Genomic DNA, 17,983 nt, shown 5'->3' with positions numbered 1-17,983 from the left:
CAGGTGTTGATAAGGCTGTTCTTGAAACGGGTGCCGTTGTCAGACTCAATTCTCTCAGGTGTGCCGTGTCTCCACAGGACTTGCTTTTCCAAGCCTAAGATGGTGTTCCGGGCAGTGGCATGAGGTACAGGGAAAGTCTCCAGCCATCCAGTGGTGGCTTCCACCATGGTCAGCACGTAGCGCTTGCCTTGGCGTGTCTGGGGCAGTGTGATATAGTCAATCTGCCAGGCCTCCCCATACTTGTACTTGGACCACCGCCCACCATACTATAGGGGCTTCACTCTCTTGGCCTGTTTGATGGCAGCACACGTCTCACAGTCATGGATAACCTGGGAAACACTGTCCATGGTTAGATCCACTCCTCGGTCTCGTGCCCACTTGTAGGTGGCATCTCTGCCCTGATGACTTGAGGCATCATGAGCCCATCGAGCCAGGAACAACTCCCCCTTATGGTGCCAATCTAAGTCTATCTTTGACACCTCTATTTTTGCTGCCTGATCTACCTGCTCGTTGTTTCGGTGCTCCTCATTAGCCCGACTTTTGGGGACATGGGCATCTACATGACGGACTTTCACCGTCAGCTTTTCCACCCGAGAGGCAATGTCTTTCCATATATCAGCAGCCCAGATTGGCTTTCTTCTACGTTGCCAGTTGGCCTTCCTCCACCTTCCCAGCCAGCCCCACAGAGCATTGGCTACCATCCATGAATCAGTATAAAGGTAGAGCTTTGGCCACTTCTCCCTTTCAGCAATGTCCAGAGCCAGCTGAACGGCCTTGAGTTCGGCGAGTTGGCTCGATCCACCTTCTCCTTCGGTAGCTTGTGCAACTTGGCGTGTGGGGCTCCATACGGCTGCTTTCCACTTCCGGTTCATCCTTACAATGCGACAGGAACCATCAGTGAAAAGAGCGTAGCAGGTCTCTTCTGCTGGTAGTTGGTTGTATGGTGGAGCCTCTTCAGCCCTTGTCACTTGTACCTGCTCCTCATCATCAGTGAGACCAAAGTTTTCACCTTCTGGCCAGTTCGTAATTATCTCCAAAATCCCAGGGCGATTCAGGTTTCTAATACGGGCGCGTTGAGTGATGAGGGCAATCCATTTGCTCTATGTTGCGTCAGTGGCATGGTGGGTAGTAGGAACCTTTCCTTTAAACATCCACCCCAGCACCGGTAGTCGGGGTGCCAGGAGGAGTTGTGTTTCTGTGCCAATTACCTCCGAGGCGGCTTGAACTCCTTCAAAGGCAGCCAAGATTTCCTTCTCTGTGGGAGTGTAGTTGGCTTCAGACCCTCTGTAACTTCGGCTCCAGAATCCCAGTGGTCGGCCTCGAGTCTCCCCAGGCACTTTCTGCCAAAGGCTCCAGGACAACCCATGGTTCCCGGCTGCAGAGTAGAGCACATTCTTGACCTCTGGTCCCGTTCTGACTGGGCCAAGGGCTACAGCATGAGCGATCTCCTGCTTGATCTGGGTGAAGGCTTGTTGCTGCTCAGGGCCCCAGTGGAAATCATTTTTTTTTCGGGTAACCAGATAAAGAGGGCTCACAATCTGGCTATACTCAGGAATGTGCATTCTCCAGAAACCTATGGCACCCAGGAAAGCTTGTGTTTCCTTTTTGCTGGTTGGTGGGGACATAGCTGTGATCTTGTTGATGACCTCAGTGGGAATCTGGCGCCGTCCATCTTGCCATTTCACTCCCAGGAACTGGATCTCTCGGGCAGGTCCCTTGACTTTGCTCTTCTTGATGGCAAAGCCAGCTTCTAGTAGTATCTGGATGATCCTCTCACCTTTCTCAAACACTTCTGCCGCTGTGTTCCCCCACACAATGATGTCATCAATGTATTGCAGGTGTTCTGGAGCCTCACCCTTTTCCAGTGCAGCCTGGATCAGTTCATGGCAGATGGTGGGGCTGTGTTTCCACCCCTGGGGCAGTCGGTTCCAGGTGTACTGCACGCCCCTCCAGGTGAAAGCAAACTGAGGCCTGCATTCTGCTGCCAGAGGAATGGAGAAAAACGCATTAGCAATATCAATGGTGGCATACCACTTTGCTGCCTTGGTCTCCAGCTCGTACTGGAGTTCCAGCATGTCCGGCACAGCAGCGCTCAGCGGTGGAGTCACTTCATTTAAGCCACGATAGTCCACAGTCAATCTCTATTCTTTGTCAGATTTGCGCACAGGCCAGATGGGGCTGTTGAAGGGTGAGTGGGTTTTGCTGACCACCCCTTGGCTCTCCAGCTCCCGAATCATTTTGTGGATGGGGATCACGGCATCTTGATCCGTCCGATACTGCCGGCGGTGCACTGTCGAGGTCGCAATTGGCACGCGTTGTTCTTCCACCCTTAGGAGTCCTACTGCAGAGGGGTTTTCTGACAGTTCAGGCAAGGTGTTCAATTGCTTAATGTCTTCTGCCTCTACAGCGGCTATTCCAAAAGCCCACCTGAGTCCCTTTGGGTCTTTGTAATATCCGTTCCGGAGGAAGTCTATGCCTAGGATACACGGAGCATCTGGGCCAGTCACTATAGGGTGTTTCTTCCACTCCTTCCCAGTCAGGCTCACTTCAGCTTCCACCAGAGTCAATTGTTGTGATCTCCCTGTCACACCAGCAATGGAAATAGGCTCTGCCTCCACATGTCCCGATGGTATCAGAGTACACTGTGCACCAGTATCAACTAAAGCATCATATTTTTGTGGCTTTGATGTGCCAGGCCATCGGATCCACACTGTCCAGAAGATCCGGTTTTCCCGTGCCTCTCCCTGGCTAGAGACAGGGCCCCTCTAACACTGGTTATCATTCCTTCCCTGGGCATACATACTAGAGGTCCCTTCAAGGGGGTTTGACAGATCGTACCCACAAGCTTGGTCACGGGAGGTTGAGGCTACCTTCACTTTGGTGGAACTCCCCCGGTTAGAGTTTCCCTCCTTGAGTTGACGGACCCGTGCTGCCAGGACAGAAGTGGGTTTCTCATCCCACTTCCCCATGTCTTCCCCATGGTCACGCAGGAAGAACCACAGATTAGCCCTTGGGGTGTACCCTCTCTCTCTAGCTGGGGATTGTTGGGTGCTGATTCTGGGGCCTGTGACTCTCACGGGTGCTGTATTAATCTTCCTTATCTCCTCCCTCATCTCCTCTTTAAACTCCTTAATCACAGCTGAGATATGAGCCTGCATTGGGCCATTAATCATACTCTCATAATTCCTAAGTTTGTTGGCAACAGAACCTATTGTCTCCCGGTGGGTGTCAGCATTGATTGTTGCAATGAAGGTGGCGTATTGAGATGGCCCAAGATTTGCCAGACTCCACAGCATTTGTCCCGTACACCTGACCTTGTCAGGATCATTATTGTGTCGTCCATCCCTCCCAAAGAGTACCTCCAATACTGCCACTTCTCTCAGCTGTTGGATCCCTTCCTCGAGGGTCTTCCAGCGCATTCTATGATGGTGCTCTTGCATTTTCTCTCTGTGGATAAACCTCTCCCTGACACTCATTAAGAGCCGCTCCCAGAGAGAAAGGGACCCTGGTTCCCTTACAAAAACCTGATTTATACCTGAGTCCTGGGTCAAGGGTCCCAAGTTCCTTGCCTCACCACCGTCCAGCTGCACGCCTGTACCCATAAGATCCCAAACCCGGAGTAGCCAGGTAGCATAAGCCTCACGCCCTCGTCGCACAATGTCTTTATGCAGATTGCGAAGACTTTCGTACGTCAGGGACTCGGTGATGATAGCAATCTCTGGCTCCCCTGTGGGTTGTGAGGTTCCTCCATTCCTGTCCCTATCTGCAGGGTGCTCTGCTTTCACCTTAGACTTCCTTGTTTCTACCGGGGCCACTGCTGCTGACCGTGACTGCCTTTGTGGTTCAGCTGGAACCTGGACAGTTGTAACATCTGTGGGTTCCACAGCTGTACTATTAGACTGTCCCTCCTCAAGGCAAAGGGCCGGTTTCTCACCAGCTGGGGAAATGCACTCCTTCAGCATCTCTCGTATCTCCTTAACCAGAACCCTCACCCAATCTGGGCGGTTCATTTCTGAGGTGGGCTGTGGGGCAGGGTCAGGCTCTGGAGCAGCAGCATCTCGAGTCTGTGGTGTAGGTGTGAGGGTAGTTATCCAGGTTAATCTTCCCTTATCTCTGAATGCTAAATATAACAGGGCTATCAGCAACACCACCCATTGTATGGTATCATTAGCACTTATAAAGGATCTTAACCCTTTGAGAACTGGTGGAGCAGACCCAAAAAGATGGTTAAAAGGTTGAGAGAAAGTTTGCCCAGGTGCTATTTCCTCGCAGTAGGTACCGTTATTAAAGTAACCCCAAAAACATACAGTTAACGTGTGATAGCTATGAATCCATGTACCTGCCTTCCAGAGGAAATTAAAGATCCATGAATTCCTCACCCAATTAACCCAGAAGCCAAACTTGATAACAGACACCATAGCCTTAGTTATAGGACCCATTTTTAGATAAGGGTCTGCAAATGGGAAAAGTATAGCTACAATCACATGCCACCCAAACCAAGGTAAACTAGACCACATGGTGATGCTGAAGATGTTTTTACACACAACAAAACCAAATTACTTAAGAACTGTTAATCCTTTTTCCCTCTCAATGCCCTCGGGCCTCACGTTGATGCGCCAAATTCTGTCTTGGTTCGACAAGACAGGAGTCTGTGAAAGAGGGCAAAGCCTCCTGTGCAATGGAGAACGGCAAACCCCCCTCCCTCTGAATTACGAGGATCTTTAAATTAAAAGGCTCTCAGGCAAAGATATGGGAGTGGGAGTAACAATTCTTTACTAGGAGAAAACTAGACAACAATTTAAAAAGGCAAATGCAATCGGTACAAACAAAACCAGTGAAAGGAAAAAAAAAGTCCAGAACCTGCGGGGTGCCAGTATCAGTTCTACTGGGACAATTTGCTTTCCTTGCAGTGGCTGGTGAATTGTAGCTGCAGTGGTGATCTCTAGAAGGGTATAGTTTCCCTCTGAAGATCTGGTGGCAGTGGGGCCGGTCTTCCTCTGCGCCGGGGTTGCCTCTGAGCTCCGCTGCCGTCGCCTCTGCGCGCCGGCTGCTTCGCTGCGAGTGCCGCCGAAGAGAGAGCGAGAGAGAGCTGCTTCCCCAGGAATCCCGCGAAGAGAGAGAGAGAGAGCTGCTTTCCCCGGGAATCCCGCGCAGAGAGAGAGAGAGAGCTGCTTCTCTCGGAGTCCCGCGAAGAAGAGGGAGAGAGCTGCTTCTCTCGGAGTCCCGCGAAGAAGAAGGAGAGAGCTGCTTCTCCCCTCTGGGTGGGACCCCCTTCATTGAATCAGTCGAAGGTGTATACACAAACCATTGTCTCTGAGAGAGATAACAAAAAACCTGTCCAACCGGTTCGCCTTCGACAGATGGCAAATGGAATACAAGCTTATCTTACAACCCAGGACACACGCGTGCCTGCGGCCTGGCGGGTCAGCGCAGCTCTCGGAGCTGCTGGTGGCGGCGTCCCGGCGGCTCAGGGTGCTGAGCGGGTCCCGCAGCCCGCGTTCCCGGGCCGCGTTCCCTCCTGCCGGGCTCGGGAGCGTGGGTGCTGCCGGTGGGCACGCTCTGCCCCTGCCTCATGGGCCGGGCGGCGGCTCTGCCCTCGCGGCCGGGAGCGCCTTCGGCTCCTTGGGGGCCGCCAACGCCTCCGCGAATTTCAGTCGGAACGCCCTGGAAAGGTGGTAGTAGAGAACGGGGTCGAAGCAGAGGTTGGAGACCGCCAACAGCAAGGTGCACTCCTTGGCCTTGAAGAGAGCCCGTCGGAGGCGGCAGCTGGCGCTGGCGTCGCCCTGGCTCAGCGTGTAGGGCACGCGCACGGCGTGGAAGGGCACGAAGCACAGCAGGTAGGTGGCCGTCACCAGCAGGACGTGTGCCAGCGCCCGCCGTGCGCGCCCGCCGCGCTCGCCGCGCCGGTGCCGCCGCAGCTGCCTCACCGCGAGGCAGTTGGAGACCAGGACGACAGCCGAGGAGTTCAGGAATATTGCCGTGCAGATGAAATTAGTGAACACGTGCCAGTCTCTCCCAAGTTTCGTTTTGAAATCAATGCATCCAGCTCCGGGTCTCTCCTCGATGTGTTTTATGGGAATAGCCATGTTAGGCACCGTGATGAAGAGAACCATGGCCCACACGACCGCAGACAGCGTCTTGGCAAAGCCAGGCTCCTGGATGCGGTAGATCTTGGAGCTGCGCATCAGCTGCAGGCAGCGATCCATGCTCACCAATCCCAAAAATATGATTGATAAATACATGTTCAGGTAGATGAAGCAGGCCGTGACTTGGCAGTGGAATATTCTCAGATTCCAGGATGCAATTCCTAGGTCAACAATAATCTTCACTGGCAGTGTCAGAGTCAGCAAGAAATCTGCAGTGAGGAGGTTGATTAAGTAGATGCTCATACACTTCTGTTTCTGGTCCTTCTGTGTGAATGCCCACAGTGCAAAACAGCTTCCAATAATTCCCAAAAGAAAAATCAAATAGTAAAAATAGGTAAAAGGTTCCATTTCTTCATAGAGATGACATTCAGAAATGTTGCTTGACATTGTAAACTCCTTGTGTGAGCTGTCTTTGCTGACAGGAAGTATCACAGACCTACAAAAGAACCAAGACGATATCAATGACATCAGCCTTTCCTCAGCAACAATAGCTATTCTCTTAGAATTTTGTTTGATTAATTCTAAAAAAGAGAATGTAGTTAGGAAGAAATATTTTTCTCTCTCTTCATGCTGCTTTCCAATATTCAGGAGAGATTTGTTGTCATGCTGGAAGAATTAGGAATGTATTAGGATTTGTTTCTGAAAGCATAGAGCCTTCTGAGCCGTATTTCCCCTACATCAGCTTTTCTGACAGTGTTTGGTTCAACAACCTCCTCCAGCCAAAATGCTGGAGAAAATGGTTTGAATCTATTTAAGCATCTGGTTAATAACAATAATACTAAAACATCATAACCTTTGAAGGATTGAAGCTATGCCTGAAAAAAAGGTAGTATTTGTAGCATCCCCATTCTGTAAAAGTGTGTTGGGAGTTCTGAGGGAATGCACTGTCCAGCCAATATACAGATATGTCTGATGGGTGAGCAAATGGTCCTCATCAGCCCTAAGGGTTTGCAAACTGCTGTCTGCTCCTACTTGAACAGACAACTTGTATTTTTATGAAGCCTTTAGGAAAAGCACATTTTTGAAAGAAGCAGATAATAATTTTGCTCACTTTTTTTGTAGGCTTCAGTAGAAAAGGAAAGTAGAAAATTCTGGCCCTATTTTAACTAAATACCCCTCAAAGATGGAGGGGTTTTTGTTTGTCTGCAAGAGAGAATGGCTGTGGGAAAAGCTGTTCCTTTGAATTTCTTGGAACCAACACATTTATGTCTTGAGTAGCATCAGACTGCAACACTTCTATTTCTATATATCGTACAGAATATTTTATACAGTATAAGAGAATTACTGCACATGTAATTTAATCTGTTAAATTGCATCCAGATTTGCATCGTTTATAAAGCAAAATGATTGCAGATGCTCCAGTGGTTTAGAAAGTTGGAGAAAGCAGTGTGGTCCATGCAGCTGGCTCTGTGCAGGTGTCTCTTGTGCTGAGAACGGGTTGAAGCGGCTCTGGGTGCGGGCAGGCAGTGCTGCTGGCTGGGCTCGCTGGTGGGCAGGGGTACCCAGCACAGCCAGCCCCGAGGGGCGCTGGCTCCTGCCACAGCCAGGGGCTCTGCCAAAAGCCGAGCCCGACCTCGGGAGCGTTTGGCAGATGGATTTTGGGCTGTCCATTCATGGGGATGTAAACAGGCTGTGACAGACAGACTGAAGGCACCTACCTGTCCTGGTGGCCGGGGCTCTGCTGGGCATTGTCTGCAGAGTCTGATGCCCCCGACCGCTGCTCTCCTGGCCGGGGCTGCCTCTGCCGGGCACAAAACGTGGCTGTGGTTTCCAGAGGGGCTGACTGACGCAGTTAAACTCAGGGTTCAAATGGCTGAATCACGCGGAAATTACCCAGGGGAGCAGTGACAGGAAGAAAAAAGCGCTCAGAGCAGCCCAGAGCCTTCTCGTTCCTGTTCCTGGGGAGAGGCGTGCGGGGTCTGACTGAGCGGCGTCAGTGGCTGCTCCTTTGCTTTTGTTTTCCAAGGCTGGAACTCTGATTCCCCCCTTCCCCACACGTATCTCACATTTAAAATCCATCTGAAATCAGGATTTCGCAATGTAGTTGTTCCTCATTTGTTCTAATACTCCTGCATGAAATTCTAGGTTCTGGGAATCTCATGGTGTTTGTTTTGCAGTTACACTTTAGTTGGCAGATCTGAAGACATCTAGGGGTTCTGCTGATTGCAATGAATATTCTAAATATTTGGATATTTTCCAAGCACTATTAAAAATAAAAATGACACATTAGAGAGGCTGGGGAAATCTTTATTTTTTTGTTTGGGAAACCATGAGAAATGATCTGACACCGTGCTGAGGGTGAGGTATTGACAGCAATACTGAAACTCCAGCTGGTGGCCCTTGGTTGTAATTGAGAATCCACAGGAATTTACAAACCCTGCACCAGAGCTTTGTGGAGGAACAGATGAAGAATGTCTGGTTCTAGGTTTAGTCATAAACTGAAGGTTCAGACCATATTTGTCAAAATGTTTTCAAAGCTTAATAATCTGTAATGATCCTGTGTCCAGCTGTGAGCAAACACCCACTCATTTTGTAGTGTTCTGCTCATGCAAAGCTGATCTCCCTCTACTTGTAGGGTTGTGTTTAAACCCAAACTGCAGCACTGGCAGTTGTTTCTGTCTGTGTGTCTCTGTCAGCCAGTCTCCCCTTTTCTGTAGAGTCAGTTTACAGATCTGGGAACTTTTCCAGGTCTAAAAAGACAAAGTGATGGTTCAGTGAACCTTTACTGCGTAATGGTCTGTCCTTCCTGCAGAGGTGTTATGGGAAAAGAGCAGATCTTGGAATGTGAGTTGTTCCCTGAGTGTGGGAGGAGCTGGCTGGACTGAGGCCTGATGTGCTGGGAAAGGATTGATTTACCCAGTGCTGAAAAAAATTGGTCTCAGTTCATCCAGCAAAGTAGGGAGGAAGGAGAGGAGATGGATCAGAGGCTTGGTTTGACCCTGGTGCTCCTTGGCACTTGTCACTCACAGCAGGATCAGGGGCATGGAACTATTTCCTGACTAGGGAAGCTCTTGGAGGAGGATTTTTTTCAACATGAGTGAAAAGCTAGAAATGTGGCATCCCTTTTGAACAGAGGTTTTGATCAGCATCTGTTTCCCTGGTGCCTTAATGTAGATTCTTGTCATTCTAATATCAGTAATCTGGTGAGGTGTGAAACAAATTCCACAATATAAATTTTTTCAAACCTTGCAAAGCAATTAAAAATTTATTCAAATTTATATTTTGGAAGTGTTTCCATCTATCTATGCCAGTGATGTTTCACAGCTGCAGTTATGTAAATTTATGTAGGCAAGTACCAAGCCCTGCCATCTAGGGAACGGAATGTTTTTGCCATAAATGACAAAAGATCTCTCACAAAGCACCGGATTCCCTTCCCCAGGCTGGTTCCCTTGCTTGGAGGGCAGAGCTTGCAGAGCCTCAGTCTGAGAGAGCCAGGGAGCTCTGAAAGAACCATATAAATATCTTTTATGCGTTTTCTTTAACAAAACCAGCACGCTGCCTTCTCCTGTAGGCCCCGTGGGCAGGTTCAGGCTGCAACCCCCAGAGCTCCCACAGCCCGAGGGACGCCCAGGCTGCCCCAGGTGTGGGGCACTGGTGCCCACTGGGATCGGGCTGGACCCGCTCTGCACTCGGTGGGAATTGGGTAGAGCAGAATTTGCCCCAAAAGCTGTGTGCGAACCCAGTGGAGGTGTCAGACCTTTAGCTGGAGTACAATCCTGTGGTGTGGTAGAATCCTGCTGCTGCTGTCCAGTGGTCTCAGATCAAGAGAAGTTACCCACAGCCTCAGAGAAGGTGCAAGGACAAAATGTTTAAAAATGTTTTGCCCTTAGATCTGTTTGGGCTAAAACAAAATGCAATGACAGAAAGGTGAAGGACTTGTTATTTCTGTTCCTATAGCTTCTTAAGTAAAATGAAGATATTCAGCTCCAGAACCACTCTCTGAAATCTTTAGTGGATACTTTAGGCCCTGGTATGTTTTTCCAGTACAATAATAAAATCAATAAAAAAAAGCTCCTCTGAAAAATAAAGTTATAAAAGAGATTATATTTGTATAGAGCAGGTCGGTGGCTTTCAGCTGTTATCTTGGTACAGACAGAAGTGTAAAAATCATGGGAAAACTAGCAAACCATTCTTTCTGGATTTAAATGTACCAGAGTTTTTATCAGCTGTGCTTGTGTGCTTCCAGACAGCTCCGTGATGTTCTTACCTCTTTCTGTACCAGCAGCAAGGGAGCTGCTGCAGTTTGGTGTGGACATGTTTCTGTTCATGGAAGTCCAGAGAAGCAGACTGGTGTGGTTTTGGGTCTGCTGGATTGTCCTTTCAGAGACCCACAGCCCGGAACTCCAGAGTGTGCTGTTCCAGGTACTCCTCTCTGTGTTTTTGAGATCCAGATGGGTCACGTCACACCCTAATGCCATCAGGGCACTGGCTGGAACAGTGAATTATTGAATATATTGGCACACACAATACTGGGCTTAGGCAGAGAAGGAGCACCTGGTGTTATGCTGAACCCCTCTCCTGCTTGTTGCTGCTTGTTATGTGCTCTGTGTCTTTGGGATATTTGTGTTCATGAATAACTTCCTGAAATGTGCATTATTGTGGAGACACAAACCTACACTATGTTTATACTTTCCCGAAGCGTATTTGATCTTCTGGATTTAGAAATTTCAACCTCACTTGAAGCTTTCAGCTTGAGGTGCAGTTTTTGATACAGCTTTTCTCTAAAGGGGAGGCAGAGGAAAAAATAAATAATGGGGTCAAGGCAGACATTTGCTGCAGACAGCACCAGAGTGAACTCCTTGGCGTAGTACAGTGATTTTTGAGACTGGCAGGTGAAGTGGGAGCTGGTCTGGCTCAAGGTGTAAGGGGTCCTGCAGAGGTGGTAGGGCACAAAGCAAATGACAAACACAAACATGATGGTGAATATGTTCCGGCTGGTTTTTCTCTTGGCCATGTCTGAGTTCCTCCGGAATTTTTTGTAAGAGCTGTATATTTTTTTGGATATAGAAGTGTAAAATATGATTAGCAGAAAAAAAACGATCCAGAAAATCCCTGTGCAAATGTAAGTGGTTGCTTTGTGCCACTGTCTGCCAAGCTCGCTTTTAAGGCCTATACATTTTCTGGAGGAATTGTCTTTAGTGATTTCATTAGTTAAAATCATATTTGGAAATGACATAATCATTAGTAACAGCCATATGATTGCAGAGACCACCTTGCTGTAGTTAACAGTGTGAACAAAGGAGGTGAACAAAGGCTTTACGATTTTGTAGTACCTGTCGAAGCCGATGAGGCCGAAGAAGGCGATCCCGATGTACATGTTCATGTAGAACACAACCGCCGAGTAGCGGCACACGAACAGGCTGAGCTCTGCGGGTGCCAGCTCTGAGTCTGCAAGGATTTTGAAAGGAAACGTCAGGCACATGAGGAGATCGGCCACAGCGATGTTCTTGAGGTAGACAATAAAGCTCTTAGTGCTGGAAACATAGAGGAAGACCCAGGCTGCCAGGGCGTTGAGCGAGAGCCCTGCGAGGAAGATGAAGCAGTAGAGCAGCGGGATGACTGTTGTGGTTATCACCGTGCTGTGGCTGCAGTTGTTTCCTGAGGAGCTGGAGCTAGAGTTGAACATCTTGCAGTATCTTCATTCCTAGAAGCAGAGAAAAGAGTCTTGGTAGGACAGGGTAGTGCTGGGCTTTCTGCTAACTGCTCTGAGTTTTCTGCCCTCACTTCCAAACAAGCTCGCTGTGCCTCTCAGAAACAGCCACCTCCCCACACCTTCCCAGCAGGGAATGCAGAGACTTTTCTGTGGTGCCATCTCACCTCTGGTGCTGTTCCAAGGCATGCTGTTGCTTTGGACACAGGATCCATTTGCTTCTCCGTTTGACTTTAACCTGTTGCCTTCCAGCCCAGGGCTGCCCCTTTCCTCAGGTATGAGCCCCCGTGCTGTGAGATGGCACTGACCCACAGCAATCTGGTGACTCTGGTTAATGAGATGTATTTTTTAAATGTTAAATGTGAATTTTAAACAGTGATTTACCATGAAAAATGAGGGATATGAATATTCCTGGTCAAAATGTTCTGTGAAAACTGCTGTTAGTCAAGTGTGGAGACACCCAGCATACGGCAATACATCCGAGTGCTCCCTTGCAAGGAGCAGAGTTTGCTTTCAAATTCCAGCAGCCCAGCACACAGCAGTGTATCTGTGTTAGTTTGTCATGTGGGAGCTTGAGCTGGCTTCTCAAGTCAGTCAGATTTACATTTTAAAGACTCTCCAAGAAGAGATCACATCTGCTGTCTGCTTTGCTTTTCCAGAATGTTTGTGGGGGTGGATTATCCTCTGTGCAGAGGGCAGAACAAATATAGATATAAATATAATGCTGCTGTATTTGGCAAGTGAAACTCTGGGCAACTGGAAAATATGTGCCTTGGAGCTGGGAAAAAACCCACCTTGTCTTTTAGAAAATAAAGGATTTACTTTTATCCCCATTCTGAGCCAGTAGCTGATGTCTCTGTGGAGTGGGTTGGAGCCTGAGTGTAACCTTGCAATAGCTAAAAATGGACATTTTTCCTCAAATAGGTAAAATGGTCTCCTTTGGTGTGCTGTTTTCTGTAGCTCTGGTTGCAGATGGTGCAAAGGCTGATCAGGTTAGGTGTGTTTTGGAACCTGCATGGATGAGAGGAGCATGGGGTGGGTGTGCTACCCTGTGCACACCCAAAGCCTGCTCTGAGCCTTGTCCTGGTCATGGTCCTGCCACAGCAGCAGCTGTCCTGTCACTGTCATCAAGGCATTTGTTTTTGTTTGGCTGGGGTTTTAAAACAAAAAGACAGTTTGGAGAGTAGGTGTTAAACTACCACATGAACAGGTGTGTTAGAGCTGGGAGGTTGTGTGCGTAGAGCTTGGGGTGATACTGCTGCAGTCAGAAGCATCTTCTGGAAAGGCACTAATAGCAAATGGCATTTTATTTAAACTTTCTCCCTCCAGGCTGTCTCAGCAGGACCCTCTCTCTGCACATGCTGCATTAAGAACTTGTTCCTTCTCTGTAGGGTTTTCCACAGCCAAGAACTCACAGGTGGGTCTGACGCTGCTGGGGCAGGACAGGAATGAAAAGACTTTGTTCAGAAGGCTGTGAGTAGAACTCTGATTCATTTCAAAATGCATTGCTCTTTATACAGAGCTTTGTGCAGACCAGCCCTATTGGTCCTGAAGTGAAAACAACCATTGGTGCACAGTGCATGACACACAGTAGTAGAACTTAATTATAAATAATGTGAACAACAAGAGAGATAAAGAACCTTATTTACATTCTTTTCCAACAGATTCCCAGGCTTGTGGTTAGAAACTCTGCGTTTCTCTCTTTGGCTGAATCTGAGACCGACATGGGTCTTTCTGTGCTTGGACTTGGGGGTAGGCATTAAATTGTTTAGAAGTTCATGAAGTAGGTTTTGTGCTGAGGCATCATACAACAAAAGGATTATTTCAGACCTGTGTGACTACAGATATGGACGTCAAATCTTTGTGAAGTCCCCTGTGTCTGTGCAGCAGAGAGGACAACCTAGACAAATTTCACATTTGATACGAGCAGATCTGTCATTGAGACAGGCTCTGTACATCTTTCCATGTCTTTACCTTCCCTCTGCTGCCTGCTGTGGAACTTTGCTGAGGTGTAGAGCACTGTCCATTCCCAGGCACGGGGCCTCTGCTCTTGCTGGGACACCTGTGGGAGGGACAAAGATGTGTCCCCATGTCCTGGCAGTGCACACCTGTGCTGCTGAGGGGCTCCCACAGCACGGCACAGAGCTGATCAGTGCTCACACATGCTTTCAGTCTCTCAGGAGAGCTTCAGGAAGGGCTAGGGACAGACGTGGAGCAGTCGTGTTCAAGCTAGAGCCTGTCACTGCACAGGAGGGGCTGGAGGCTCCTGTGTCCCCTGCTGAGCATCACAGCTCCGTGTTCATGGTCAGCTTCATCTGTTCTTTGTGTCGCCTTGTCACACTCTGCTCCTTTTGGAGTCTTGTCCTACTGCTGTGATTAGTTCAGCACTGACAGCAAACACTGTCACCTTCCTGGCCTGTCCCCTCTGTCACTTGGGGCCCAGAGTGGCTCCTGCAGAGGCTGCTGGAGGGAGGCAGGGGGAACGTGCCAGTGCCAGCATTTGGGAGGGGTGGCACTCACAGGGAGTGTGTTAGTGTCCTTTGGGAGGGGTGGCACACACAGCGAGTGTGTCAGTGTCCTTTGGGAGGGGTGGCACTCAGAGGGAGTGTGTTAGTGTCCTTTGGCACACAGAGAGAGTGTGTTAGTGTCCTTTGGGAGGGGTGGCACACAGAGGGAGTGTGTTAATGCCATTTAGGAGGGATGGCACACAGCCTTTCGTACTCAAGCAGCTGTTCTTGTTCAAATGCTTGGGCCAGCATAAAGTACATAGATTCTATGTGAATAATGTCAGCTAGTTTTGCAAAACCAGCAAACTTAATTCAACAGATGACCAAGATTGATTGGGTAAAATATGAAAAAGGTCTGAACTTTCTCAGTCTGCAAATCATGTTTCTTGGCAGAACACACAAAAGGGAAGCTGCATAAACCATTAGAAATGCTGAGTCCCTTCTGAGGTCAGACTCTTGTGCTGTCCCCTATGACTCTTCCACAGTAGCGTTAAGGCAACTCTTGACTTCTGTGACATGGCTGTCAAGTTTCAAAGTTCACCCTGCTTTACAGAACATAAGAATAATATTTATAAGTTGTTATATTTGTTTACCCTGAACTTACCAGAGGTTGTGTTGTTCCAAGTACACATTTTAACTGTTTATAGAAACTAATGCAGCTGTTTAATAAATATGTAGTACAGTTACTGGGTCAGGAACTGGTGACAGGATTGCCAGAAGTGTTTTTTGAACTGTAAGATGGAGTTAATCAGGGGAGGCAATCAGGCCGGATGGTACCTCTGCGCTTAGGAGGAAGCTGGAGAAGGAGGAAGCACAACGCACACCACAGCCACTGCAAGTTGTGCTGAGTGTGCTAAAAGAAGAACCTTATTTTAAGATTTTCTCTCTAATGTGGTAGGAATGTTGGTGCTGGTGGAACTCGCAGTGCTGTCTGTGCTGGTGTAATGCAGTGGGAAGGCTGCTGTGGGTGTCCCTGTGGGGCAGGAGGGTGCTGAGGCTCAGAGTACAGGCTCTGGGAGCTGTGCTGGGCACTGTCAGGGACAGCTGGGGGAACCTCCTCCCCCAAACGCTGGGGCCTGAGCGGTCAGGGCTGCTCGGACCCTCCTCTGTCCCAGAGAGCAGCCCAGCCTGGCAGCCTGTGGGGCGTGTGCCAGGTGGAGACACGCAGGTCCCTGGCTGGAATTCCAATGGCTGGAATTGCTGCTCTGCTCTGGAGGGCACAGCTTGCAGGCACCATGGAGAGATGTGGGTGCATTCGACTCGTTGCGAGTCTGCCAAGAGACTAAAATTTTATTATTTACTGTTCTTATTATGACATTAGTCATAGGGCAATGTCTGGGTTTTAATACTTGAGAGAATAAAAGTATGCAAAATAATGGGATATTTTAGCCTCTGGAAATGGCATCTTGGGTGGTAGTTCTTGTTTGGCATAGAATGTAGTGGAGGAAAATGGGATGAATGCTGGAATTAGGGTACAGAAGAAATAGGTGGCATTCCCGTTTCAGGAGGCAGTAAGGGAGGATCTGCCAGGGTGAAGATGGGATGGATTAGGAGGACAGAAGAAATAGGTGGCACTCCTGTTGCAGTAAGGGAAGCTCTGCCGTGGCATGGGATGTGGCAGTGCCTGGTGCCCCCTCCTCCAGCAGGGCTCCAGGAAGCAGCGCAGTGCTCAGTGCAGCTCTGACCACCCGTGGGGCTCACCCTTGCCCTCCAGCTCCTGATTTCAGACCCTTCAGGCATGCTGGCAAGGGCAGAGCACGCAGAAAGCCGCGCCTCTCCTCGGGCCCTCGGGCTGCCTGTGAGGACGGACGCGCGTCCCGTGGCTGGCGCCGTGGCTGCGGCCCCGGGGCCCGGTGGCACCGGGGGTGTGCTCAGTGATGGGCAGGACGGGCGGGTGGCTGCCTCCGTCCGCATTAACGGGACATCCCCCCTGGGATCCCAAAAGGCAGCCCAGGATGTTGCAGTGAGGAGGTGGCCGGGGTGATGCAGGAATGACCTCAGGGACATCACCTGTGATGTTCTCCTGGCACTGCAGCGAGCTCTGCTCTCTGAAGGACACGGAGCAGAGCCAGCAGGCACACGGAGCGGAGGAGATAAGGTTGTGTACTTCTCATTAAACCCCGGGCTCCTTTGGGCGCAGCTCAGGACGCCTCAAGGGCAGAATTGTATTTCTGTCTAGCAAAAACCACCAGTTACTGTTTCATTTCTTCCTCCTGTCCAGCAGTCTCTGTGCTCTTTTCTATCTGAAATTTAACAGTTTTGTCTTCCTGACCAGCTAGATTTTTCATTCTCTTTTTATTTCTGAATTTTAGACAAGAGTATGCATTATTCTGAGCATGTTTTTAACCTTAAAAGATTGCAGTCTGTGACGTATCTGTGTAAACCCTGATACTCAGATGGAAACTTGAGTAATGCTTTGAATCCTTTGCACACAGCACAGTTTTCAGATCTAATTCAAATACTCAGGTTTTTAAATTAAGTCTCAAAATTCCTTCTATCTCACATCAGTTATCATATTGGAATTAGGCAGTGGTGGATGTGAGAGGAAATGTTGGGTCAGGTAAGAGTAGTTTAAGAAGTTAATAATAATAATAATAATAATAATAATAATAATAGATTGTAATGAAAGAAAATAACAAGGAGAGAGATAAACCCCAAGAAAAACAAGTGGATCAGCTTTTCTGGCATGCCCTTCTGCACTGGCAGGGCATGAGAAACTGCACTTGACTTGGTGCAAGCCCTGCTCATCTACAGCTAAACCATCAGGGTTCATCAGAGAACCATTATTCCCATCCCAAACCCAAACACATTTCTGTACAACTATATCCCAGAGCTCTGGGTCAATAAAACATATTAATGTTTATTAGTTTAATTGTCCTGAAACTGGGTTTTTAAAGGTAGCAAAATGTGGCTCAAGAAAGTTTTCCCCTTTCATATTATATTTTAGTGGTAGTATTTATCACTCAAGTATTTTATTTTAAATCCTATTTTCTGATGTTTTAAACTATGAGTTTCACAGAGTTACATTTTCTCAGTCATAAATTAAAACAAAAGTAGTTGCTTAAAAAAAAAAATCTTTTTTAAGGCAGACAAGAAGAACCCTTGCCTGTGGGTCCTTTGTGTGCTGGAGCAGCTGGAGCCTGAAACAATAATTTCTGTACCGATTTCTGTACCGATTTCTGCAGTTAGTGAAAACTGCTCGTTTGCGTTAATAGTTGTTAGTGGTTTGCAGAACGCGCAGATGCTCACATTATTTGCCAATTTAAAAAATGAAATTGCGGTGGCAGTTACTTAAAAATACCCGAGGGTGTTCGGGAGCGTTTGCAGGGGACAGGAGCAGGTGATGGGAGGCAGCGTCTCACCTGGGCAGAGGCGTGGGATGGAGTGCGCGGTCCCGCTTCTGCTGCGCCGCTCCGGGAGCTCGGGCCCTCGGCAGTGCCCGGGGAGCAGCCGGGAAACGGTCCGGGGATCAGCCGGGAAACAGTCCGGGGAGGGATCAGCCGGGAAACGGTCCGGGGAGGGATCAGCCGGGAAACGGTCCGGGGATCAGCCGGGAAACGGTCCGGGGAGGGATCAGCCGGGAGCCGGTCCTGGGATCAGCCGGGAGCCGTTCCCGGGGATGGATCAGCCGGGAGCCGGTCCTGGAATCAGCCGGGAGCCTGTCCTGGGATCAGCCGGGA

At 49.0% G+C, this 17,983-nt stretch overlaps 2 protein-coding genes across 2 annotated transcripts; both read right to left on the bottom strand.

The window, feature by feature from the left end:
• Positions 1-5,570: 5,570 nt before the first annotated feature.
• Positions 5,571-7,886, bottom strand: GPR171 (G protein-coupled receptor 171). Its single transcript, XM_021544915.2, has 2 exons — positions 7,805-7,886; positions 5,571-6,582 (listed from the first exon to the last, which is right to left on the bottom strand). The coding sequence occupies exon 2, from the start codon at positions 6,531-6,533 to the stop codon at positions 5,571-5,573; it is 963 nt and encodes a 320-aa protein (XP_021400590.2). The 5' UTR covers positions 6,534-6,582; positions 7,805-7,886.
• A 1,982-nt stretch (positions 7,887-9,868) lies between these two features.
• P2RY14 (purinergic receptor P2Y14) lies at positions 9,869-17,834 on the bottom strand. The gene is made up of 2 exons (XM_021544911.3): positions 17,666-17,834; positions 9,869-11,790 (listed from the first exon to the last, which is right to left on the bottom strand). The coding sequence occupies exon 2, from the start codon at positions 11,770-11,772 to the stop codon at positions 10,759-10,761; it is 1,014 nt and encodes a 337-aa protein (XP_021400586.1). The 5' UTR covers positions 11,773-11,790; positions 17,666-17,834; the 3' UTR covers positions 9,869-10,758.
• Positions 17,835-17,983: the final 149 nt, after the last annotated feature.

This window comes from Lonchura striata, chromosome 10 (genome assembly GCF_046129695.1).
Source record: "Lonchura striata isolate bLonStr1 chromosome 10, bLonStr1.mat, whole genome shotgun sequence".
NCBI classification, from domain to species: Eukaryota; Metazoa; Chordata; class Aves; order Passeriformes; family Estrildidae; genus Lonchura; species Lonchura striata.
The sequence above is the reverse complement of the archived record's forward strand: the minus strand, read 5'-3'. Positions and strand labels throughout refer to the sequence as shown.